Source organism: Leuresthes tenuis, unplaced genomic scaffold, assembly GCF_036924035.1.
Source record: "Leuresthes tenuis unplaced genomic scaffold, fLeuTen1.0.hap1 SCAF_2, whole genome shotgun sequence".
NCBI lineage: Eukaryota > Metazoa > Chordata > Actinopteri > Atheriniformes > Atherinopsidae > Leuresthes > Leuresthes tenuis.
Genome location: NW_027325356.1, coordinates 35418317 through 35444789, shown reverse-complemented (window position 1 = coordinate 35444789; position 26473 = coordinate 35418317). Strand labels below are relative to the sequence as shown.

Genomic DNA, 26473 nt, shown 5'->3' with positions numbered 1-26473 from the left:
TCACATTCAAATTAAATGATTATTCCCACACAATGGCACAAAGGGGTCAACCCATTCCCTCAGCCTGCTTTCCATAACACCCCGGAACTGTAGTCAACTGAGTGTTTAAGACAGTAACAGCCTCTCCAGGACAGTCATGGTGTGGGACTGGTCTGTTGCCACTGCGGGCAGATGGATGAGAACTACCGGTACCGGGACGAGCCAGGATGTCATCCACGCAGTAGAACTTTTTTCTGACCCCAAGCTAAGGTTGAAGAGGTATTATAGAATTCCATATGGCGCCAGGATACTGAAGACCTGAACTGAACAACTGCAGACTTGTTTCGGTTCAGTCTCTCCAGCTGCTCCTTCACCTGGCTGCTGGAGACATACAAGCTGGAGGGAGAGGCAGAGGGGGTCTCTGTGGGGGGAGATGTTGGTCAGGCTGTGCTAAGATCCATGAATTAGGTGCAGGGGGACATTACAGAGCAGAGGTTTTGCTGTTGGGAGCATGAACTGCACCTACTGAAAAAAAAAAAACGATCAGCTCAATGGCTCTGTCCAGGCTACCATGTGTCTGATCCCCTTCACCTTGAAGCCTGTGATCTTTTTCATCCCTGAACACACATCTCTCACGTTGTTTTGCTGGAGTTCACTTTCTAGCTTTTTTTACTGTACTCCTCCTTGCTCTCTTATTTTTCAAGCAACTTTGATGCATCTTTGCACACAAGCGTGTTCTTTTCAGAAAGAAGAAGCTTTCTTCGGGCAACCCTTCCAAACAAGCTGTACCTGTGCAGTCTTTTTCTAATTGTACTGCCAAGAACTCTGACACTGAACATGCTAACTGAGCATTGCATGGTCTGACCTTGATTTTGAGGTTGCTCCAGCCTGGCTGTAACCTTTTAAATTCTGATTGAAGTCTTTCCACATTTAGCTTCTGCAGTTTTGCCTTGTTTTTGTTCAATAAAAAGGGCCAGATGATTTTTAATTATGGGTGTACTCTCTCAATATGACCCATGGTATTTCAAATGTGATATTCATTAATTACCCTAAAATAAAACAAATGTATAAGGGTCTGCCAAGTTCTGAGCAGTGCTGGATGATGTGTGGAGACCTGCACGTGGGTCACTTTCACATCCTGTGGGAAGGTCCAACTATTTAGCCTTATTGTACTGAAACAGTGAAAGATGTTGATTCAGTAATGAGCTTTCAGATCAAACAAGATTTCTACACAATATATTTGGGGAATATTTACTCAATCAATCAATTCTTGTGATGAGTAAATGGTTAAGGTCACGTTGGCTGCTAGTAAAAAAAGCTATAACAAGAAAATGTCTGACTAAAAAATCTGAAGTAGAAAGGGAATCATTAAGGAAACTTAATCCCTGAAAACTCTGCCTAGACTGGTTCACTACTTACTATACAATACAGACTAAGTCATACAGTCATAACTTGATAGAACGATTTGAAAATAACAGAAATGTGTGTGCATAAATGCATGCGGGTAGAGGCGGTCTTTTAGTGTGTGTGGCCTAATAACGTCCATACATGCGTCGACCCACACAAATTTGAACAAAAATGCATATTCATGCAAAAACCTTTTGGTGATAAGTAGGAGATGCAATACATAAACCTCCTCAAGTGTGTACCGAGAACACCTGGACTTTCTGTATTCTAAGTGCTCACAATGAGATCGTCCAAGACAAGCCACATTTAAAATAAAAGGGACATACACTAGATCTAATGTTAAAAAGTATAAACAAACAGACACAGACTGGAATGAGGCGAGTCCCGAACATGGCTTCCCGTCTTTATAAGAGTGACATCCACTGAGTTATGTTATTGCTCGTGTCTATTCTTGTAAGTTTGACTGTCTGTGCTTTATTCATTTTCCTTTTTTTTTCTGTATAATCTCTGAGGTAATGAGGGTTTGAAATAACAACAAAGAAAGACGTGACAATACAGCATTCAAGCCAAGGCAGAGGCTTTATTCGTAGCACTTCATTTTGTAACTGTGCAAGTCCGATGTCGCCTCGATCCGACAGCATACAAAAGACAATGCTTGTGCATGAATAACAAGAATAATATTTGCCTCTGAAATATTAAGCACAAGCGGAATTGGGTATTGAAATCAGCTTTGAGGCTCTGAAATATCCAAACTTCCAATATACATCTAACAATGTACAAACAAATGTGCTTTTGACATGAAGAGAGCTGAGAAAATAATTTTGACACAACTGAATTTATTACTTCAATATAGCATTGTTTATAGTTTGTAAAGTACAAATCTGGTGGTTTTTTTCTTTAAATGTGCCTTGCATTGGCAATAATGCTTATGATAAACAATCATGTGAAAAATACTGAACTGCAGGTTGAGATAACGCAAACGCAGTGCAAGATTCAAGGGACGAAACAAAGGAGCACGGGGAGAAAAAATAAGTCAAAGCAAGAGAAAGAAACAGGAACAGAAGGCGAGGCAGACAGAGCAGAGTAAGCCTTGCATTTTCCACACTCTCCTGAATAATTGAAGGGCCAGTTGTGTGGCATTGCACCGGGAGCTGTGTTATCTGCCACCCCGGAGCAGCTATCCGGTGGCTGAGTTGTTAACACACAAACACAACCTGATCGATGGGAGGTCTAGTGGCGTTACCTTGCAATCTATTATTCACACACACTAACACTGCAGGTGCTGTGACACGAGTGCTTCGTGAATAATGCAGTCACTCTGGGTCAAGTTAAGAGTTTTGCACAGGTGCACAGTCTACAGTATGTATATATGTGTGCGTGCATTAAATCTGCTTCTATAAGACAGATGTCAGACTGTTCAACAGAACCATTTCAATAAATAAAATAAAAATGTGTTTATGTGTTCATACCTCGTCGACCCCAGGGCAAACTTTGACTTGATGAATTTAAAAATGTGTTCGTCTGATCTGAGCTGAAGTGCTTTCTGTAAACAAACACACACAAGGATAAGGTCATCTTGTCAGATTAAAGATCAGCCTCAGATTCAGAAACAGGTAAATAACCGAAGCTGTCATCATACAGTGAGGTTGCATCATCGTTCTAAGTTTTAGAAGCAGGAGGAGGGGAGGAGGAAGAGGAGGGGAGGAGGAGGAGGAGGAGAGGAGGGGAGGAGGAGGAGAGGAGAGGAGGAAGGGGAGGAGGAGGAGGAGGAGGAAGAGGAGGAGGAGGAGAGGAGGAAGAGGAGGAGAGGAGGAAGAGGAGGAGAGGAGGAGGAGGAGAGGAAGGGGAGGAGGAGGAAGGGGAGGAGGAGGAGAGGAGAGGAGGGGAGTAGGAAGAGGAGGAGGAGGAGGAGGAGAGGAGAGGAGGGGAGGAGAAGGAAGAGGAGGAGTAGAGGAGGAGGAGGGGAGGAGGAAGAGGAGGAGGAGAGGAGGAGGAGGAGGAGGAGAGGAGGAAGAGGAGGAGGAGGAGAGCTGCAGTGGAAGAAAGAGGAGGACATGATAAGTGTTAGCAGACAAGAAACAGAAAAGAGAGGGAAGGAGAGAGGAAGATAAAAACAGTGAAAGGAAGTATACGAGGTAGGGCAGAAGAGAAGAAGCACCTTGGTCAGGTAGTTGATGGTGAAGGTGAGAAGGAGAACCAAAGCAGTGTGGAGAATAGCTTTTCCCAGACGCACCAGCAGGCTCCCTGTCTTCAGACCAGACTGCATGAGCACACAGCAATAATTCATCAATACATCTGTTATTGTCTGAATGCACTTTACATTTTGGAATGTGAAAATAACACACCGATCATACTGTTTCTATTTCAAACATCATTCACCTCTTTGCATGAACAAACTAAATCTTTTTCAATGTTTCGTAAAAGGTAGGAAATGTGTATTTGTAAAAAGGCACCGCATGTTTAATATGTTCAATATCTTGCACGCAGCTACTTTTAATTTCTCACAGAGTGACATCTACCAAACGCTAATAAGTCAGCACAGTAATTAGTTTTCACAGTCACACACCTGTGGTTACTCCAACACAGATAATGTGCAGAGCGTACAGCACTCCGCTGCTTCACAGAAGGACATCTCTGTGTTTCGGTTAAAGCAGCTCTTTCCTTTTACCAAGGCAGGAAGGTTAAGTATTGCTGGTTAAATATAGAATCTATTTTGTTGAGATGGACGATTCACATAACTGTTGGCATGGTTTCTTACACTGTTAGCAAAGCTTTCATACTTCAAAAAGTTTCTGTTGCCGATTTTCATACAAATAGTCCTGATTAAAGATTTTGTTGTCCTTGTCAATCTCTGTTTGTTCATATTTGTGCCTTTTAGACTTTCTTTTTAACCAAAAAGCCTGTCACACATATGACATCAACTCAATCAGTTAGTCGAAACTGTGAAATTATTGATGGAAAACAGTGAAAACATTTTCACTTAACTGTTTACATGCAGGGGACTGATTTAGTCATTAGAAATAATTTTGATCAAACAATTAATCCCTCGTGTTCACAGGCCTAATAATCAGTCTTTCTAAATCACAATAACAAAAAGCGGCGTGCTGTTGGATGATGGTTCTGACTAATTATTGTAACATAAAAACATAAAAACCTGCTGGCATCCAAACATCTGGCCGTTGACATTCATTTGCAACAGCAGTTTTTAATTCAACATGTGTTTTATTTAACATTTTATTCTATTTTTAGTATCCTAATCTTCTCTACAAATTTACTATCACTATCATTATTAACTATGGCAAAGAGAGAGTAAATTTAACAAAATAGCTCGTTTTCATATACAGTGCATTTAAAATAATTCATACAGCTTTCTTCTTACTACATTTTGTAATGCTCTCGAACCCTTACAGTTAAGTCCTTATCAAAGATTAATACTTTTAACTTCAGATGCCCCTTTCATGTAAAAATAATAAGTACAACTTGTTAGATGTATTAATATATGCAATGACAAACTAAATTAACCCTTGTAATCAACTACCTGTTAATTCCTGTTAGAGCAGGAATCTAAGGTTAATTTCAAACTTACTTGGCAATGTCTGATGAAGAGTGCAGATACGATGAAGCTCAGGACCAATGATCCCAAAATCATGGAGTTACAGAACTGAAGGAGCCACACGCTCAGCAAGCCACAAACTTGCACAAGGTATAGAGTGGTAACCTAGATAAACACACGGTTTTATGGGTCAGTTTGGGTGGGTAATGTGCAACGCTGTCAGCCCTCAAAGAAATATACGACTAAATATATTTTAAATACATTTATTCTGGACCCGAGTCCCCTCCACATTCAGAATGAGTTTCAGTTCGGGACTTTTCCTGGGCCACTCGAAAATGCAAAGTAATGTCAAGCCAGAAGAAAACCATTGATCAAATAAAGATCCACTATAAATCATAATCTGGCACAGCAATGAATCATTTTGAGCGCAACTCTACATACCTAAATAAGTGATAACACCCTCTTAAAATGTAGAAGTAAATGAGGGCTGAGGTCAACAGACGGAGGTTTCTTGTTACACCGAGTTCCAGGAAAACCTCAGAGAGAGAAAGCATTTTCTCCTCTTTCTTAGAGGAAGTCGGTTTAGTCTAGCTTTCCAATTTTTACACTGGAACACAATGTGAACAGCAAGAGTTGTACAGGCACCCTTTAAAAGATGTTGATGGCTAATGCTATGTTTACTTGAGAGGTTGGATGTGTCGCTTACGTTTAAATCACAAGTCAAGTTCAAAGTCATCGACTGGATGTACAACATCAACAGTGAAATTCCATTCACCTCCATCTGCACTGGAAGAAGCTTGAGAGATGGATAGTTAAACATCTGAGCAAACAATGGCCCACCTATCTGAGCAGCAACATACCGCGCCACTGACGACAAGAGAGAAAAACAGCGAAAAACAGTGTATTGTTGCGGTTAGATTCCCTGGGACTGGAGTATGTTCTGATGCATTCCCCAGCTTTGGACATGATATCTACAAAATATGCACACAATCAACTCGCTGGTGCTGCGACTAAGTCTCGCTGCAAATGGTGAAATGTAGCTAAGCTCATTTGCTCAAGTGCTGTGCAAATTTAAAATGAGCCATTGAGGTACTTTAACTGACGTTTTTAATGCCACTCTCTGAATCTTCTCCACTGCACCTCAGTAGAAAACCTTAAACTTTTATGGGAAATCAATAAATGTGTGTCATAAATCAAACTTCGAAACAATGTATATAAGACCCACTGAAACAATTCTATGATTTATCAATCTGTAAACTGATGAAAATCAAGCCAAATACGTGAATAATAGTAAAAATAGTCCTGTATGAGAATTATCAGTCGTTGAAATTGAATAAAAAAAAAAAAAAAACTTAGATCTACCTTAAACTACAAAATCCTGCTACTTGAAGGGATAAAGACATTAATATAAGGTATGATATCGTACATAAAACACAATACACAATATAATAACAACCCGTGAGAGCTTGAAATTAGATAATTGTCTAACATCACAGAAAAGACTGAAAGAAATACTTAGAAAAGATGCACGACACAGGAAATTTCAAGTGAATGAGAGCCATGTTGGAGTTCAGTATCCAGAACTTGTAGAACATACCTGTGTCGTTGTTAAAAGGTCAAAACAGTCCAGGGTGTAAATGATGAGCGCCTGAACGAGTAGAATGAACTGGTTGAACTGCCACGTCAAGCAGAAACAGAATGTCGTCACATACATCAACCACACCATCACCTTCTGTAGAGGGAAAACACACACACACACATGGAGGTCACACACATGGAGGACACACATGAACTGCAACTCCATTTCAAGGTTCAAGATTTCTTTATTTGTACCGTACCATAGCACTGCTAAATTCATCATCCCAACACAAAATGACAGATACGTAAAATACGTCATGACAGACAAGACAACAACAGCACACATCCTAACATCCATCCATCCATCATCTGCCGCTTATCCGGGAGGTCGGGTCGCGGGGGCAGCAGCTTGAGCAGAGAAACCCAGACGTCCCTGTCCCCGGCCACTTCCTCCAGCTCTTCCGGGGGGACCCCAAGGCATTCCCAGGCCAGCCGAGAGACATAGTCTCTCCAACGTGTCCTGGGTCTCCCCCGGGGTCTCCTCCCAGTGGGACGTGCCCGGAACACCTCCCCAGGGAGGCGTCCAGGGGGCATCCTAACCAGATGCCCGAGCCACCTCATCGGACTCCTCTCAATGCGGAGGAGCAGCGGTTCTACTCCGAGCCCCTCCCGGATGACTGAGCTTCTCACCCTATCTCTAAGAGAGAGCCCAGACACCCTGCGGAGGAAACCCATTTCGGCCGCTTGTATTCGCGATCTTGTTCTTTCGGTCACTACCCATCCTAACATATACAATCATTAAAGTGCAGTAATTAGAAAGTGCTTCAACATCAGTTGTTCAGTATGAACAAGATTGTTCACGTCTGGGCCTTAGTGCTCAGCATTACAATTGCTGCTGGTACAAAGCTCTTTCTGTATCGTTTTTGTCCTTCCTTTAGAGACCACAGAGCGAAGGGGCTTCAACTCACCACGCTAAGGGTGTGAGTCGTCTTTCAGAAAACACGTGGCTTTACGTTGTAACTGTGTGTCATAAAGACAAGACATGGTGAGTTGAGGCTTCCCAATTAGCCGCCCAGCCCATTTAATGGTTTGGTTCAGGGAATTCTTGTCCAGTAGTGACAGATTACCAAACCAAGGCAAGAGATAACAGTGACTCAATAAAAGCACGATAAAGCATGGTTTTGTCGATGTTAAAACGGAAAAGTTTCCGAAGATAAAACAGCCGCTGATGTTCCCTCTTGCATACTGCTTTGCAGTCCTTGTTAAAAGTCAGTTTGTCATCAATGACAATACCAAGATACTTGTAACTGTCCGCACATTCAACAGAGTGGCCCTTAATGACTGTGGGATTACGGTTTGGAGCCTGAGTTCTAAAATCAATAATCATGTCCTTTGTTTTGGATGTGTTAAGCACCAAGAAAGAAAGATCGCACCAAGACTGGACCATGGCTGGATTCATTATTGTGCAACAAACGTACAATGACGGTATTGTCTGCCAATTCTAAAATGTGCCCGTTTTCATAGATACATGTCTGTTTAAAGGATAAAAAGTAAGGGAGAGAGAACATGCCCCGGAGGTGAGCCAGTAGAGGAACATAGCGACTCAGATAAAATGGCATTCACTTTGACTTTCTGTGTTCCATCTGTTAAAAAATTTAAAATCCAACCCACCAGCTTATGGCTTATCTGGAAGTGCTCAACATGCCTCATGGCTAAAATGTGAGGTTGGATGGAGTGGGCCTCTGTGGGCTCTGGAAGCAAATTGCATGGGATCAAGTGCATGTGCAGTCCTCCCAAGAAGCTCCAACTTAACAATTATCTCAAATTATCTCTTCAAAAGAGAGGTGAGGGCGACCGGTCTAAAATCATTCAGCGTTTTAGGTCTGCTGACTTTAGGAACAGGGATAATTTCACCTGTGCTGCAAGTATTTTTTGAGATGGTAGATTATTGAGAGAATCAGCTGGGTGTTCCAAGTCAAGGCCAATCTGTGAGATGAGGATGGTCAATAGCTGTGCTCTAACGTGGAAATGTGTGTGTACTGTACCTGCTGTAAGGCAGTGAGCTGAGGTCTGAGGTAACAAGTGATAGCAGTGACCTGCAGTGCAAAGAAGGGCAAAGACCAGTTCTCTCTGAGGGAGATGGTGAACTCCACACGAGTGGTATCGACCCTGAAAGGAGGAAGCAAATGCAAAATTAAGTGATGGAAAGATGTGCAGACAGCGGTGATGAGTTTTGAAAATGATATAGTGGAAAATGTTTAACTAGCAACCGAGCATAACAAAGTGATGCAAAGTGCCCTTATTAGTATTTAAATAAATTCATGTGGCATATGTGTGAAATTAGTTGAGTTCAAGTTTTCTGATGTTGTAAAACTTTTTTGATGACTCTATTTTACAATTTAATTTAAGGTACCAAAAAATCTATTGATCCAAACCAACAGCAGAGAAAAGGCAAGCAGGATTTCTGACTCTTCTTCGACTTTCAGCTTCCTTTCAACAACATGCCAGGCAACACAAACCTTCCAAAACTCCAAAGGAGTTAAAGTTTTAAAAAGCAGCTCTTTCAGACCTCTCTCTCCCTTTCTCTCTCTGTCTCTGGGCAGCCATTTTTCCACGTTTTCCACACACACTTTCAACCATCCGCTAATGCAGTACGCTTCCGATGTTCTACATTTCCACAACCCATCTCAGTCCGTCTTTGTTATTGAAAATGAACACGATTTGGGTTTCTTAATTTATCACTTTGTGATAAATCCTATTTTCTTGCAAACCTGGGCCAACTTGGTGACACCGTGTTCGGTATGTACTGGTGAACATTTGGAAAAGCGTACTTGATAAAAGAGAATTCAAAGAGCGTTCACCAACATCAACCGTTTCAAACAAGGTCTATGAAGTCTACTGGTGATAATTACACATCAGTTGCTGCAAAACTTGGACAAATGCTGACATGTAAAGATGTATCACACCTCTACAGATATTCAGAACACACTGGAGGGAGGTTGTATTAGAGGTCATGTCTCTCTAGCTGTTTCATTATTGAACCAACTTAGAGCTGACATCATGACTTCATCATAAACCCTGAACCGCTCTGGTTGAAAAGGGGGAATTGAGTAATAGTTCCAAGTTCAAGTTAGCAACATTGATGAAAAAAAAACTTTGCCCCTTCAGAAAAGGACACAGCTGTCTCCCCAAACCATGATTAAACAGAAATATACAGTTATTACTGACCTGTTAAGAATGTACCAAACTCCAGCGAGCGTACCAGCAAGCCAAGAACCAGACAGGAGCCATGCTGTGAGGTACAGAGCGATCACATACACAGCTTGGAGGGAAAACACTGTGTAAATGTAGAAATACACTGGCTCCAGATATGACTGGACCACACACACACAAAAGAAAGGCGTTTATTAGGCACTGTGAATGAAAACCCATTGTTGTCATGAGTAAAAGCAGCTGAATCAGGCACTCTTGTCTTATAGTGAGATAGCTGATGGAGCTCAATAACTGGCGTTACGTCAATAGAGAAACATTTTCCCATAGTATGACAGACAAAAAATAAAAGTTAGATGTAAATTAGGTGGTTTAAAGAGATACAAAACAATCTATAAATGCAATAGAGTGTGAACTACTGCTTTACACAACTATATCATTTTAATCTATTGGTCAAAAAGAAAAGAATGATCAAAGAAACAATTGTTACAACTGTAGATAGGTGTAATCTTTTCTAGAGTGATCAAATAAATGTTGTGCTACCTGTATGGGTAACAATCTGTAGAGAACACCGAGAAAAACCTCCTGGTAGATGTTCATTCGCTGTAGGAGATTAATGGTCCTCTTCGATTCTGTCAAGTTGTCATGGATCAACTCTGAGAGCCCTACAAGCACACATAAACACACTTTATAAAGAAATGGCAATATTTCTTCACCGCTTTCTGTAGAGTGACACACACACGTAAATATCACTGGCTTTATGACAGTTAAAAAGGAAAGGGTTTGGCTTGGCTCTCTTACAGAGCATGGTGTTATCAAAGAAAACTAACAGTGTAAAAGGAAAAACACCACAGCTTCTCCTGGCTACAGTACATCTCTCCTAATTACTTAGAGCACAGTAAATGTCTACATCCATCAGCACTTTCAACCTTTCAACAAACAAAAAGGCCGCACAGTTGTGCTGTGTCGTCTCCAAAAAACAACTTCTGAGGTGAAGCAGTTGTAATTTCAATCTTTGCCGGGAAGAAAATTCTTCCGAAGAGGCTTTAAAAGCCACGACAGAAAATGATTTAAAACAATCATGTCTTCTGATGATTTATATGTAAGAGGTGCAACTCATAGCGATGAGCCCACAGAAAATGATCTTCTCTGCTTTAGAGTGTCACCATCTCTAATCTTGCTGTTTAGATTTGATTGCCTGCAACTTTTCTGTCGTCTCCGACTCTCATCAGAGCTATTTTTGGCCAAAGCAGCACAGAGAAAAACAACCAAACTGAGAAGCTGGTTAAGCAGCTAAAGACACAGACACCCCCCTGGATGTCAGGGTGGAGTGAATAAAAACTGAAAATTGGGATTGTTTTTGCTGGAACAAACATGACTCCAGCTGAATATCAATGTTACACCAAACCTGCTGGATATTTCAGCCATTTCTGTCCAGTTCTCCGAATGACCTCTAAAGATGAAAACATATCGTGGCTTGTGATCAGAGTTTGCTTCTTCACCTGGAAGTAATGCAATATCTAACAATGCATTTAGTTTGAGTGAAATAAGGACTGATGAGCTTCTGCTGCAGGTTCAGATCTGCCAGCCTGATTACTGTTGTGTTCTTGATCCATGTGAAACCATTAAACACCACTTTGTTTTTTTTATAAAAACAAGTGAACATTACCACCCACACATGACCCATTCTATTTCATCTTAATAATTTGGTTTTGAAAAGTACTTTTGACTTCACCCCATGTCTTTTCCCACATTCCTTGAGACCTTCTACTATATCATTATACATCTGTGCAAATTTCTATTAATTTTGAGGATATAATTATTGTGTTTCTATTATATACATTCTAGATCTTATTAGATCACAGATGTGTTCTATTAGATAAGGATTTTAACTTAAACTTCCAATGTGTTTCTGCATTTCAGCGAGGCATCCTGCCAACCAAAGAAAAAATTAGTAAAAATACATTTATTTCTCAATGACACTGAATTACAATTTTCTGTTAACAGCACGGACATTTACATGGTATGAGAACAGAGCAGGACTTGGGTTCCACACCTCATTAAAGTAACCTCACTGCCGCTGCTTCAGCAAAGCAAAGTAAAGTAAAGTGCTGGTACTTCTTCTTCAAAGACTGGCTTCCCTCAACGAACCCAAGTTTGTTGAACTGACTTTCACCGGGTCACTGTTCTTATCTGTGTGAAGCACCAGCAAACCGGTGAAGGCAGATATTTGGAATTGATCTGTTGTTGCTGCATCTCCTCTGCGCCTTTAGGTGTGAGGAGCTCCCACTGGCTGGTCTTTTTGCTCCCCTCCTGTGCTTAGACTCACAAGTGTTGCTATAGTTTCAACCCTTGTGATTGAATCGCTGCAATTCGCTCCACTCTTGCTTCATAATATCATTGGGTACATGCAGCATACACGTTTAACATTTGCTCCTGCTGGTTTAACTGAGACTCTTCACTATTTGCCTTTCTCCACATGACAGTATATTACGAGAGGCTTTTTTTAATGTCCTTTAAGTGGTTGTCATTACTTATTTATTCTCGCATTATCTTTTATTTGTTCTTTGCAGTGCACTGGTTCTACCACATCATCCTGTATTATCCCATTTTGTTGTTTTGTGTTGAGAAAAATAAATCTGGTCCTCTTATACATACCAGACTTATGTGGAAAAATAAAAATAAAAACTCAAAATGGCTTAAACTTTGAAGCACCACTGTATTCTCACTTCCCAGTCCCTCTCTTTTACCTTATACCTTCTCTCTTATTCCTGAGACTGATGCATCCTTCCATTCTCTTTCTTTAATCATCGATGTCTTCCTTCCTCCTCACTTTTTCCCTTCCCTATCAGTTTTTTGTCATTTATTTCATTCCTTTCTGACACTTCATTTTTCCATCCTTTCCTTTATGCGTCCCGAGTGTGTCCTGTGACGGGAATGGAAGTGAACAGAGAGTGCGAAAGCAAGGCAGGTCAGCCAGTTCCTCAGATGATCGAACATAAATCAATTATTTGCCTTAGTTGAAAATTAAGCCAGTTTCCAACAAGGAAGCTGGCATGATAAAAATAACTAAAAGTAATGAGACTCATTTCCGTAAGTCCAGCATGTGGAGGGTTTGGTCTGGTGGCAAAATTATGTGAAAAAAAAGTTTTTTAAAAAGTTAAAAGAGAGAACCAGCTGGTGTCTTTGGTCAGTTAATGAAGTGATTACTAGTTTCATTAGCTGGTTGGAGGCAGCCCATGACTGACCTGTAGTTGATTCCATCTCTTTAAAATAAGAATCCTGTGAAAGGACAGTCAGCCATGTAAAAATCTAAATAATATCACTAAAGAAGCTACAGCTGCATGCTCCCGGCAAGGGTCAATGTGTTAGTTTTGCTATAAAACGTGTGACACGGAAAAAGATCACAACCCTTTGTTGCTACTTCGCCTGGATTCTTACATTTTCTTTTAGACGTGAAAGCAATGACATTTCAGAAGCCATATTGCTTTAGTTTACATTCTTATTATTATTATCATCAGTTGATTTTCTTCACTAAAACGTTATGGTAAAAACCGGAAGACCTACAAACATGAAGCCTCATGGCATAGTCCCAATACCTGCCATGACTCAGAGGCTAGATTTTGTTGGACTGTGTTGATAGCTGGCACTGCAGTGACCAAGTGTGCATTTTGGTTATCGTCTCTGAAACAATTAATGTTGTGATATTGACCCAATTACCTCTTCCAACTTCAAATGCAACTCTGCTAAAAATGAACTTTTTCAACATAGTCACAGGTTGTTTTTTTACGGGTTATTTCACAAGCAAAATCAGAAATGAACACTGTGGCTGAGAATTTCTGCTTTGAAAGTGCAGAGCACTGTCGTCAGCCTCAGAAAGACAGAGTCAGACAGCCCTTACATCTTACCCAGAGATGTCAAACTACAGTAGAGTTGCATTCAGTTTATCTGGAGACGAGCAGAGTTTCATCAGAAATACCAGGGAGGACACAGGTCGGGAGTCCCGTTTCACAAATTTCACCCATAAATGGCTTGTTTTTTTTTCAACAAAATTCCATTTATCTGAGAAACACTGAGTGCAAGCAGGCATGTCGAGTAAGTCCTTTTCATTTTAAGACACATGATCGCCTCCACCAGCTGAAGTTCATTGCTGCGGCTCCTGGGACTCCACAGCTTTGTCCAGCAAAACCACAAGAGAGCGGTCCACCAAAACTGACAGCCATGTTCATGAGGTAATAAAATAATAAGGGCTGCTAACTCTCATTCAAAGAGTGCCAGAATCAGGCAAACAACTTTCAGCAGCACAGCAAGAAATGAGACGTCACAGAGCTCCCGCATCTGGCTAAAAGCAAGGCACAGCAGTGCATTCCTCTGAGAGACACGATTCTGTCACAAGGTGGTGACTTCCCTCTCCCCCACTCTCAAGTTTGACCCAGAAACAGCTGGTTTTGCCGCAAAATGTATAAGAATTGATGCACACAGTTAGGGGGCTGTAGCTACCAGCTGATCGTCTCTCTTTCCCTGGACAGAAAGTCAATACGACCTCACAGTAAGCCCGTGATTCTGGGGCTCAAGGACTGACAGTTAGCAGGCCTGATCATTTTTAGGCTCTGTTTGTTTTTGCCAATATGAGCGTAGCAGAGTGAGTTCTGCAGCATTGGAGAGGACTTTAAGGAAAGCTGAGAGGCTGAGCTGTCAGAGGAGCTCATAACATAGATCCCCACTCACTGAATGAGAAAGAAGTTGAAGAAGTTGAGTAATATCTCCTGCAATAGTGAGGCTGTACGCTGTATATAAGGTGCGTTTTCTTTGCTTATTGAGGTCACCAAATGCTAAAAGGTTAAATGCTTTCAAACTTCTCGCATCCTGATCAGTTTTGCTCACAGCTATAATAAGTGTAGTGTTTCTAGGATACAAAAGAAAAGTATTTTAAATGGGGATGAAAAACTATAGCATGGACAAAATGAGCTGAGGAATATCCACAGTAACTTGGTGCATACCTTCTTGTATGGATGGGGCCTGCAACATTTGCTTGTAGTAAGAGTAGTACAGTCCACACTCTGTCCGAAAGGAGATCTCCCGCTCCACTTCCTGAAAGCAAAAAGGGGAATCTGGTTATATGAAACCAAGCACCTCTGTTCTGTGTAATATGGAAAACAGATATCCTGGCAAGACATGACAGAAAAAAGGAGGACTGCAGCTAATGCCCTGCTAATCCTCAACAGTTACAATCAGACAGGTTACTCAGCTCTGGGGAATGTCTTCCCAGGAGGCATCCTGTTTGCCATGCATGATTACTGTTCTACTGCAGTGTAGGAAGAAAGAGGCAAACAGTGAACCACCAGCTGCAGTACGTTGAGTCAAACATTCATCCATCACTTTCACTTACTGCAACAGTAATCAGGAGAAAAAAAGGGACATTCTTTGAAAACAGCAGCTAATTTCTTTGATAAATCAGTTTTATGATTAAACTAAAGTTCATCAAATTGTTTCTGCAGTACTATTGTCCCTCCACTGATGAATAACGTCCACATGTTCTCAGAATCTGGTGCTTGTTAAAAACCAAAGCACATTTCTGGGTATTACTTCTATGCAGTTTCTGATATTTTTCCAATAATAACTTTGATGATTATTATCCAAGCTCACATAAAAAGACCACGAAAAGCAAGTAATGAATGTTGTCCGAGCTATTTCCACTAAAGGAGCTGATACACCAATTCAGGGATATGACTAATGGAAAGGACTAAGCTATTCAGATTTTAAACTAAACAATTCAGCTGAAAAAGCCACAAATCCACCATGACACAAAACATTTATATAAACATAAACTTCCTCCTCCTGTGAGCATGGAGAGGGCATCCACTGTGGGTGTGTTTGACCGACTCATTAACTGACTTTGCTGCATCCGTTACAGTAGGATGATGTACATCTTTCACGTTTAATGGCCTCAGCAACCTCACAGCATATTTCCACCTATGTTCTCTTGTTTTTTGAAGATATCATTTGCACTTGTTTGAGGATTCTTTAGAAGATGTCTCTTAATTCTGGCAACTTAACACAATAAAAATACATTCATTCCCCAAATCTGCTCATAGGAAAAACAGGACCCTGACATTTATTAGATTTTTTTTTATATAATTATTTAGATGAAACATCATGAAATGCTTTGCACCTAATCCCAAACTGCATCATATCAATGCTGTTACTGTGGTTATGCTGCCATTATCATAAACAGCACTATAGTAAATAAAGGAGGTCTGACTTAAATCATTCTCACCCTCAATCACGACCAAATCATTATTCAGTGTAGGTATATATTTAATTTATACAAAAATACAAAGCATTCCTGCAGAGCAGAAACAGTAATCAACCCAACATAGCTGATTCTGCATCAACACAAGCTTCCATTACTTCTCGTCTGATGAGGATTTTTAGCTCTCACTCAGTTCCACAACCCCCGACGCTGTGGCAGTGACACGTGAACAGAAACAGGTCGGCTTACAAGCTATGGAGCAGGAGCTCCCGCTGTGGGCTGAGATTGGACAGTTGAACGCTTCATTTGCTGACTGAAGCCTTTGAACTCAGTGACTATGTGTCAGAGCTCATCTCTAATGTGCTTGGTTTATTAAATGTTCAAACCGTGTCATTATCAATAATTCAAGTCATAACTCCTACCGTGAGCTGAGAGAACCACAGCAGATTCTCGTGTATAGCGTTGACACACCAGGCCTGAGTCACAGCCAGCAGTCCTGAAAGTAACAGCCCTGCTGCCATAGAAACACACTGTTGCCAAGGCCACCAGGGCAGAATGTCTGAATAGGAAAAAGTACCGGACAGTCCAAGCTGAGAAACTCCCCCTCTGACCCCCTCCTGTAACCCAGCAGACCTTTCTGGCCCCAACATCATGCTGCTGTTGCATCTCCCAACAGCTGGTCCATCTTGTGAAAGCCCAGAATTAAGCTGTAGCTGGTTCAACTTAACTCTCTTACGAAACTCCATCCCTTGGGGAAACAGAGATTATCAATAAATTCTTGAATCCTTTGATGAGCTATATCCAGGTAGATAGCCAGCATGCCCCTGGGTTAATCTGTAGAAGTTATCCAAATCCATTAATGAAATAAATGTCAAAGTGGTGTGTTTTTCTTTTCTTGAAGTCACTCCAAATAAATTAAAAGCTTTATAATTGCTTCAAGTTGCTTGCCAAAGGACAAATTCTAAAAGCTATCTCTGAGGGAATAAGCAGGCAGTTTCCATCCCAATCCTCTTTGCCCGAGGCAAAACAAGTATTGGCTTTTCACCAATAATTATTAGAAGAAGACTAATCCCCAGTTTATATTAAGGTCAAAGAGAAAAGGCCTCATGGACAAAATCCCACTAACACTAAAAGCTGGTGGACTTCTCAGAAAACAACAGTTCACTTCTTCCCATTTCTTTGTTAGCATGTCCTCTTTATGACTCTTTGAATAAGTCCAATCCCTGTGATGAGGTGTTTGAGGGATCCAAGGATAGGTCCATCCAGGGCAGGCACTGCTTAGTCTTCCCGCTACTTCATTATCTTCCAAGGCATGAATATGGGCAAGTCCCTGAATTCCATGAATTTGATCAGGCTTCTTTGTGGATCATCCACTAAGTAGGAGGACGAAAGCAAATAAAAAGACTGACGGAGCCACAGTAGGTCTGTGAACAACAGTACAGCCTGTGGATAACTGGAGCAGCCAGAGAGAGAGAGAGAGGAAAAAAAGAGTTGACTACCGGTGACCTCTTGTCTATAAAAACACGCATGCATACAGGAAAAGAATAAGATGAGATGGGGGTGGGGAACACTGAGGGAACATGTTGGAACATCATTCGGAAAACGTGTGGAATATTTGTCAGAGAGTTAGAGGCTCTTGAACTAGTGTAAAGCTTTCAGTGCACGCCTGAAATAAACCCAGCAAGGCAGTGGGGCAGATATGGACATGACCTCACACCTGATGAATTTAAGAGAACAGACTGAGCCAGCTGGCCATCTGCCTCCAAGTGTAGTGGTGATAATAAAGCACTGTCGGACATTACCTCAATAACACAGAGCATGAGGAATGTGAGATTATTACAAGCAGCCCGTCCGCCTCCTGATGAACAACAGCTTCTACACAAACTGCCAACCCGCTGATAGCGTCAGTGGTCAGGTCAGACAGCAGCAGCTGCAAAGTACCAACACCACACAGGAAGGATTACAGATTTCACAAGTTACTTTCCACCATGTTTCACAGTCCTTTCCATCCTACTTGACAAGTAGACACTTTCCAGGCTATGTGTGTGTCTGAGGCATTAAGCGGTAGAGTTAAGTGCGAGACAGTGGATCTCTAAGGACAGGAAATTAAATACGTCCCAACTGGCAGAGGAAACAATAGCAAGCATTTCAAAGACAGAACCAGCAACCTGAGCAGTGTATTAGCTGTACAATACACCGTGTTCTTCGGCTTGGAAAAGTCCGAGTGTTTTTTTTTCTGGGTGATCTGGATAAAGTAACATTTACTAAGCATGTCCGGACTAACTGGGCAATCGCACAAAAAGCGACCTGAGGGACTGCGGCGACCAGCTGCCATTAATTTTCCCTGTGTGCTGGAGAGGAAAAGAGTGGGAAAAGGCATAAAGAGAGGAAAACAATGGAGGAGAAATTAATTATTGCAGTCTCTGGTTTCCCAGAGCTTCTCAGGACGTTATGGACCCAGATGGACCGACGGCAACGGGCCCTGCGTTTCCATCGCAAATATGCAGATGCAACACAAAGAAGGCTGCCCATGTGATCCATGATGAAAGAGGGAACCCATGTATAGCTGGATTATTATATATGCCTGCTATCGGAAAGACATAGCTTCGGTCGCTTCAGTCGCTGCCAGGCGATTTTGTCGCTTTTGGTGTGAGCACCCAGTAACACCTCTGACCTTTCACCCGACTGAGCTGGCAGTTTTTTAAACTGAAGCAAAAGAGGATAGATTTGATAGTGCTGGTGTTGTGTTTTGGTAGAATGAAGAAAACAAAAAAGCAAAACTTCTCAAAAATTGTCTGATACACAAACCCCAATTCCAAAAAAGCTGGAACATTGTGTATATTGCACAATATCCCAACTTCATTGGAATTGAGTTTGGTGAGCTTCTTTGAAAGGAATGAGTGAGTTGTATTAGTACAGCTTCTTGGACAGATTACGCAAGAGGCACTAGTTTTAAAGTGTTTGACAGTACCTGCAATCAAAAATATTTTTTTGTCTTTGACTGAGGCTTCGACAGTGTTAGCAGAAGTCTTTAACAGTGGTCTCCATCCCCTCACACACACACAACAGTAAAGGCAGTGCATGACCACAAACTGTGTCCATTTAGATTCCCTTGAAATGAACCAAAACTGCTGTCTTGCCTCACTTTGACAAAAGCTCACAAATGATCCTGTGCACCATGCATCTATGTGCTTAAGATGCATTTCACGCTCACGTACGAAACAGATTGAGCACCTGGCTGACAATGCAAGCAACCTACAGTTTAAATAAATTGATAGTTATGCTTGATTCTTCTCTCTTCAGTTCAATACTGAAAATAAACTCCATTCTGTGATTAGGATAATGCTTCAAAATGTGAAGCAATATGTACTTGACGTGTCTTTACCGTTGTTGTCAGTACTGATTTATCAGAACCTGTTTGGATTCAGCAGATTTTGTGTTCTTTTTAATGGTCAGACAACAGCTCCCACCAAACTGTGAAACTCCAACTTTCCAGAAGACACAGAGAAATCTGAACAGTTAAGTCTTCAGCCTCGTTAATATCAATTTGCATATGCATTAGCTTAACAAGCTTAAATTAAAGTCAATTAACTCCATCCATTTTCTATACCGACAGTCCGTTAATCGGGTAGCGGGTGGGCTGGAGCCTATCCCAGCAGTCATCGGGCGAAAGGCGGGGTACACCCTGGACAGGTCGCCAGTCCATCACAGAAGTCTATTAACTCCTTCATCCCAATTAAAAACAACACCTTTCTTTAATTTAAAGGTAAAGTCTCATTTAAAATAACTTTAAAAGGGAAACATGATGCTGTAAGAGGGTAAAAAAGGTGGATGTGTCATCAATGTCAAAAAAGAAAAAACAGGGAGAGGAAGTGTGCCTTTGAGCATTTCTTAAGCTGAAACTGTATTGCTGACTTTAATACTTTGTCATGATCATTATTTGTTCATGGGCATTATTTAAATGTATCTGTTTATTGCAGTTCAATGTTATTCATATACTGCCAATTTCCAACAAGGTTTGTCAAGGCATATCAAACAGGGCTCTGAAGTACAGTAGTTAGCTAGCATTAGCATAGCCATCGGAACTCACAACATCTCTGACACTCTAAACTGAGGTGTTTTCATCAAAAAATGGACTGGGGCAAAGATAAAGTTCCCGTATATGCTGCTGTCTGGCTGAAACGTGGGTTTGTGTACCGTTCCAGACTAAATTGAAGATGAGAGGTTTACAGCATTCCTAATTCATCTTTTTAACTTTGAATACGCCACTCAAGTACACCCACTGCACTGAACAAACTTGTCAGTGTAAACACATTTGCACACTCAAACTAGCAAGTATCAGTATAGACATATTTTATTTGTACCATAAACTATAAATGATGTTCGTCCATTATATATTTTGTTTTCAGATACATTTTTTAAAAAATCTTTTTTTCTCTCTGCTGCAAAGAAAAGATACCAAATCTTGACTGTAAAAGTCAAAGTACATGCTCACTAACACATTTTACATGAAATTTACAAGTTTAGTGGTCTTGTGAATTAACATTTTACTGCATAACTTTAGCAACTTCCTTAAGAGAGTACAAGTTAGCATTATATGGCTAGCTGCTAACACTTGAAGCTAATGATAGCATTACTTACAGTTTTTTAAGCCTAAATCCAAAATACCATCCTATGTACTACATACCTAAGATATTTAACACTGTTGAACATACTTTTGAATCAATAAATTGGAATGCAGATACATTTTCAGATTTGATAGTAGATTTGTGTAGTTTGACGTCACCTTTTGAGAGTCTCAGTAGGTCAAGATGTTGTCAAGATCAACAATGCGTGTTCATTATGTCCACCAAAAATATTTCCTTTTCAATAAAACCAAGGTTTAAAGATTTCACACCTGCACTAACATTTTTATTAGTATTCCTACTGCACTAAATTGTCTGAAATGTATGTTGCATAGTTTTCAGTGCATGGATTCTGCAATATTTCCTTGGAAAATAAAAGCATTTCGCTATTGCATTCTGACATAACTAATCCAAATAATGCAACAAGACAAACAAACAAAAAAGCAGAACACCAAACACTCAAAGTCCTTGTTTACATTATGTCTCCATTTTGAAACCCAGAGGGAGGGGTTTTCCAAGGACATCATGTGTAACGGGGCACAATGCACAACACTACACAAACTCTGAAAGGCTCTGTGCAATTAATCTCATGATCAAAGTGGTTCAAAATGCAAGTGGTTCATTCAACAGGCCTAAAGTACGGTCTTGTACAGTGCATGGAAAAACTATCATCCCTTTTCATGATGAAGTGTTAAGGACATGTTTTCAAGTCATTTTAACAAGAAAACAGATGAATGAATATGTAAGATCAGAACTTTTGTTGAAGCTTTGTTGTCTGTAGAGATGAGCAGAAAATGTCTGCATTCTTTTAGCCAAATGTTCAAACCAGGTAACACTTTCCATTTGTAAATTAATGAATCTTGCACATGGATGTCAAAATCTTGGATAACCTTAAAAAATTTGCTAAATAGATCAATTCGGTCATCTCTGCTTATGGCATATGAAAGATAAAAGCATCCATGTGTTTTCACGATGAACAGATCTTATTACTGACAAAAACTCAGAGGAAATACTTGTCCTAAATTGGTAGTGACATAGAGGCAGCAGCACATAAATGTAGATAAAGTGAGGATTTGGCACTGGATGGTGACCTACTTACTCAACACAAATATTTGCTAACATGCACCAGTTGTAAAAGTTTTAAAGCCTTGCAAACAGCAGGGCTTTATACTATGACTACATTTGGAAACAGTGAGGTTACATTTTATAAGCAGGAGCACCAGTGCGACTTGAAAATATGTCCCCTGTTTTGCCGGTTTTTTTTAACCCTCAGTTACTTTAACTAATTTAGCTAACTCTTCTCCACAAAGCTCTCATGTGAAACACCTTGTTGCTCTAAGTGTGACAAAGAGAACAGAGCGCTATCGAGGGGATTTTACTGTCATAACAGACCTGCCGTAACATCGCTGTGGCCTCACATTTACGGGTTTAGCAATTCTCCTACAAACCTTTCACATTAAGCACATCTGTGTTGAGACAAAAGCAGTAACTGAAGTAGTTCATGTGCCAACCAAGCATCTTAAATTGACATGAAACGCAACACTTTGCTTTTTTTTTGTTGCTTTTTTTGTCGGTAACTGTTTTACCGATTCAGATTTGGAAATTAATAGACAATTTACAGAACTAACAATGTGCTGCTCTCTTTGGAGTCGAAGTCACATTTCATATTTGTGTAAACCACATATTTATTACCACGGTATCTATCAGGAATAGTTATGAGTCGTGTACCCTGGAAAAAGCTCTGAAACAGACACGCAAACTGGCAAACGAACACATGGTTCAAAAAGCTGCTTGCAGGAAGCTGCTTGCAGTTTACTTTGAGAAAATCCTTATTCCAGCTGCCATACGGTCCCGTCTCACTGTTATAACAAACTGACATTCACCTTTCATAGAAATAATCGAGAACAGATGAAAGGTCTCCACTGCTGAAGCTGAGTTTATCAAAAAATGTCTTAACAACCTGGTGAGTTGTGAAAGTGTCTCAGCTTGTTTAAAAACAACACAGAAAGTTGACTAATATGATGTTGACAGCATTTAATTTGAAGGAAATGCAACATATAATACATGATATGCCTCTATTTTGTTCTTTTCCTCACGCTGGCTGAATTGGATTCTATCCGTTATATTTCCCACCAGCTGATCAGCAAGTCCGCTTTCCACGTTTCCAAAGAGAAACAAATAAACATGACGAAATGGTTTGAGATATTTAAAAGTACACCTCATCAAAAAACTTTGCTTTGCCATCCAGGCAAACAGTTCGGTTTGAATTTCCAACCAGAAGGATTTCCATGTGAGTGAGGAAATACTGGAGAACACAAATATCACCAGTTACACTGCAGGCAGCAGGCAGCAGGCAGCCGCAGCCGCAGCAATAGACAGCGATAGACCTTTCCCCAGACATCCAACTTGATAAATTGGGAAATCATGTGTTAGTAATATAATTAACAATGCCCCTAAAAGAGTGTCTATGAAGTAATATGCACCATGACACTGTCCATAAAATAAACTAGTTAAAGCAGCGTTTCTCACTTCCAGTCCTGATGACCTACTGCCCTGCATGTTTTTGATGTTTCCCTCCTCCACCACACCTGATTCAAATTAATCACTGCAGAGCTTGATGACGAGCTGATCATTTGAATCAGGTGTGGTGGAGGAGGGAAACATCGAACCCACGCAGGGTCATGAGGAAAATATGGGTCATGAGGACTGGAATTGAGAAACACTGAGTTAAAGTAATATTTCACTATTTACATGTGCTTTTTCCAACGATGCCATCAAATGCCTTTCTGACATCTTGTAATTGGAAATCAACACAGAAAGCCTGAAACTAACTGTGCTGCAATAAATGGCTCCACATCTTGGTGCTTCCATAAAGTGAAGAGACTTTGAACTACCAAACATGAATTTACAAGCCATCTGTCCTGGCCGAAACCAAACTGCAACACCGCTGCTTTGTTCACTGCTCAGTGTTGACAGACAGGAAATGTGAGAGAACAGAACGGGAGGATGAACGCTTAAACTCCCCACTCAGCGACTGGGTGATGCCAAGAACAATGAGAAAAACTCCTCAACTTAAGGCTCTAACGGTTAATGCTCTTACCTTGATGTTGGAGAACCACAGGTCGTTCTCGTGTAGTGTAGCCACATAGATGCAGCACAGCAAGCCAAGACCAACGGAAACAGAGCAGCCGATCGATGTCCAGATTATAGCCCCCCATGACCAATCACCTGCAAGGACATAAACACGTAAACACGTTGCTACAGAGCAACATTTAGAACACAAAACATGGCTTAATTCACAGGGCTTTTGCACAGAAAAAACTCTGCGAGTCACAGAGAAGAACGCGGGTGTAAAAACCATCAGTGATGGTTTGGTTTCAGGATCTGAGCACTGAGCATGCTGGCTAAAGGTCAGGCTATGCAGGAGCAGAATGACTTTCTTTGGCAAGTTGTTTTCCAACAATATCAGAAATAAAACTGCTCAGAGCAACCACACTGGTTAGAGAGTGGAATGAAAAGGCAGCTTCCACAGCGATGGAAGAGGCTCCATTTGATTTAAATATGGAGATGACAGCACACGCTCTTCTAGAAGGCACTAGTTGCACTCAGACGCACATATGAAACATGACAAAAATACCAGTGCAAGAGTGAGGAAAAGAGGCTTTGGCTCTTTTTCTGCTCTCTTTGCTATCACTGTGTGAGGCATGTGAGAGTTGGCCTGTCTGTTGTATACGTGGATAGACACAGTCCTCACTCACTAATTCCACTCTGGATAGGTGTATGGGGAACGGGTTTCACTGTCATCACAAATAACTAGCATTTATGGAGGATACTGGCCTCTGTGAGGCTAATTGGGAGACTTTATGATTTTCCTAAAGGAACAGTCAGTTTATTTGCTGTATTAAAAGAGCAGCTGTTAGGACACCAGCTTGTAGCTCGTTGGAAAACCTGCATAATGGGACACTAATTCAAATCTTAACTCTGTGAAATTGAACAAAAATAAGCCTGACAGAATGCTTGATTATTGTGCCTTAGATGCAACACAAGCAAAGTGTGGCAGCACAGAAAGTGCAGGCTTTAACCAGCTGTGTCATTTACAACACAGCACTGAGAGCTCCTGATGAACCTGTGCATCCTGAGTAGGTTAAAGTTTGGTACAGAACACTGGCCATGGAGCTGCATCTGAAGCTGTACGGTGTGAATCTGAGAGCATGAGTGTGTGGTTTCCTGGTGTCCTCTACCCCATGGTCAGAGGTTGCTTAATGTGGCCACTATGGCAACCCATAAATGATGGCATCCACTGGGTGGCAGGGTGGCTCACTCACCCTGCAAGATCCTCTCTGGATGCTGATGGGTGCAACAGTTGGACTGCAGGGACTGAACTTCAGCAGCTGGGGATGCCTCCTTCCCCTTGCTGCCCTTCCTCTGACGCAGAGTTGTCATGTTGAGAGGCTGCCACCTGCCAGCGAGAGTGTCTGAGTATCCACACAGATACAATGAATGATTAATGCACAGCGTGCGCAGAAACGTTACTGCGATCTGAGCCAAAGCAAACAGCGATGTGCACCGCTGTTTGCTTGCCTTCGCTATCTGTAGCCTCTGATTCAGTTCAGCCCAGATAAATGGGATGGATAGGCCTGCTTGCAGCGGGGTTTCCTGGTCACGTTGCAGCTAGATTGTGGAACATTAAAATCCGCCTATCGACACCAGATTACCGGAAAAATCCCATTAATTCCGCCGTGGATGACATGGTTCGCAAAACATGACAGCATGTTCCGTGCAAAATATCACAGGGGATACTAGTAGTGATGCGATTAGAGAGGCACAGAACCCGACAAAGTAGGTAGGTTTAAACTCCTATTGTGTAGCACGCGCACACAAATGCATTCTCATATGAATGAATGTGCATTTTACATGTAGACGCGCTCCTGTTATGGACGCCAGACTTTCTGTCCGTCTCACAGCAACAAAGACGTAAACGATTTGAGTCAACGGTACATTTATAAGCCTCACCCTCCTCTAGGCTACAGCAGCGGCTGGTAAGATGGTCCGACAGCTCTCCTCTACCTCCCCCTCTCTCCCTCCTTCTCTACGTCTCCCTATCTCCCTCGTTCTTTTATTTTTCTCTCCTCTTTTCTCCCCGCCTGCCCAAAACCATCGGTCAGCTTCTGCCGCACTGAGTTTAACTGAAGGACAAGACCGGAAAACAAGAAGATGTACCTTCAAAATAAAAGAGCACGGTGGTCTCAAATGCAAAAGGCTGTGTTGAGGAGGAAATTCACTTTATAGAAGGGTTGGGCAAACTATCAGAACATGTTTACTCATCTGCGGTCTTGCGTCTAAAGTGCAACCTGCAGGTTGACTACATCTGCCTTTAAGAGTAGTATGTATTAATGTATAAGAGGAACTAGACTTTTGAAAACTATCACAACTTGCTCAAACTCTCAAAACGATTGTTTTTTTTCCCCAATCACAAATCACAACTGGGGTGATCTGCTTGCTTTGTACCAAACAGTGGGATTAATAGAATGTTTTTGCATTACAACCAGTGAAATTGATGTTTTTGGAATTTTTGGACCTATACAAAATATTCCAAATTGGTGAGATGAAACTGAAGAACTGTAAAATACAAAAAATAAAGAAAAAAAAGTTTGTATAAGTCAAATACAGGCCCACGACAGACCTTATCAGAGTCTCTTCCAATCCAAACATGTGGATGAAGGTACTCTGGTGAGATGAGACTAAAACTGAACTTTTAAACCTTCAAGACAAACTCCACTGATGGCACAAACCTATTACCACCCCCCCCCCCCCCCCCCCCCCCCCAAAACAGCACCCCCACCAGAGAGCTCTGTGATGGCATGAAAA

The 26473-nt window shown here is 41.2% G+C and overlaps 1 protein-coding gene across 5 annotated transcripts in view; it reads right to left on the bottom strand.

Annotated features, from left to right (window-relative positions):
• dpy19l3 (dpy-19 like C-mannosyltransferase 3) overlaps positions 1-25793 on the bottom strand; it is a 50382-nt gene extending 24589 nt beyond the window's left edge. Inside the window, exons 1-11 of one of the 5 annotated variants that reach the window (XM_072380986.1) lie at positions 25619-25793; positions 24931-25080; positions 23706-23833; positions 14728-14818; positions 10271-10392; positions 9746-9891; positions 8563-8686; positions 6537-6671; positions 4973-5104; positions 3545-3646; positions 2856-2929 (exon numbers count right to left, since the gene is read on the bottom strand). In XM_072380986.1, coding sequence (XP_072237087.1) covers positions 2856-2929; positions 3545-3646; positions 4973-5104; positions 6537-6671; positions 8563-8686; positions 9746-9891; positions 10271-10392; positions 14728-14818; positions 23706-23833; positions 24931-25048 — 1172 coding nt within the window. In that variant the 5' untranslated portion in view covers positions 25049-25080; positions 25619-25793. Of the gene's footprint in view, positions 1-2855; positions 2930-3544; positions 3647-4972; positions 5105-6536; positions 6672-8562; positions 8687-9745; positions 9892-10270; positions 10393-14727; positions 14819-16402; positions 16956-23705; positions 23834-24930 lie in introns of those variants that run through there. The other 4 variants (XM_072380988.1, XM_072380987.1, XM_072380985.1 and 1 more) reach the window with 4 other exon arrangements.
• Between the last annotated feature and the right edge of the window lie 680 nt (positions 25794-26473).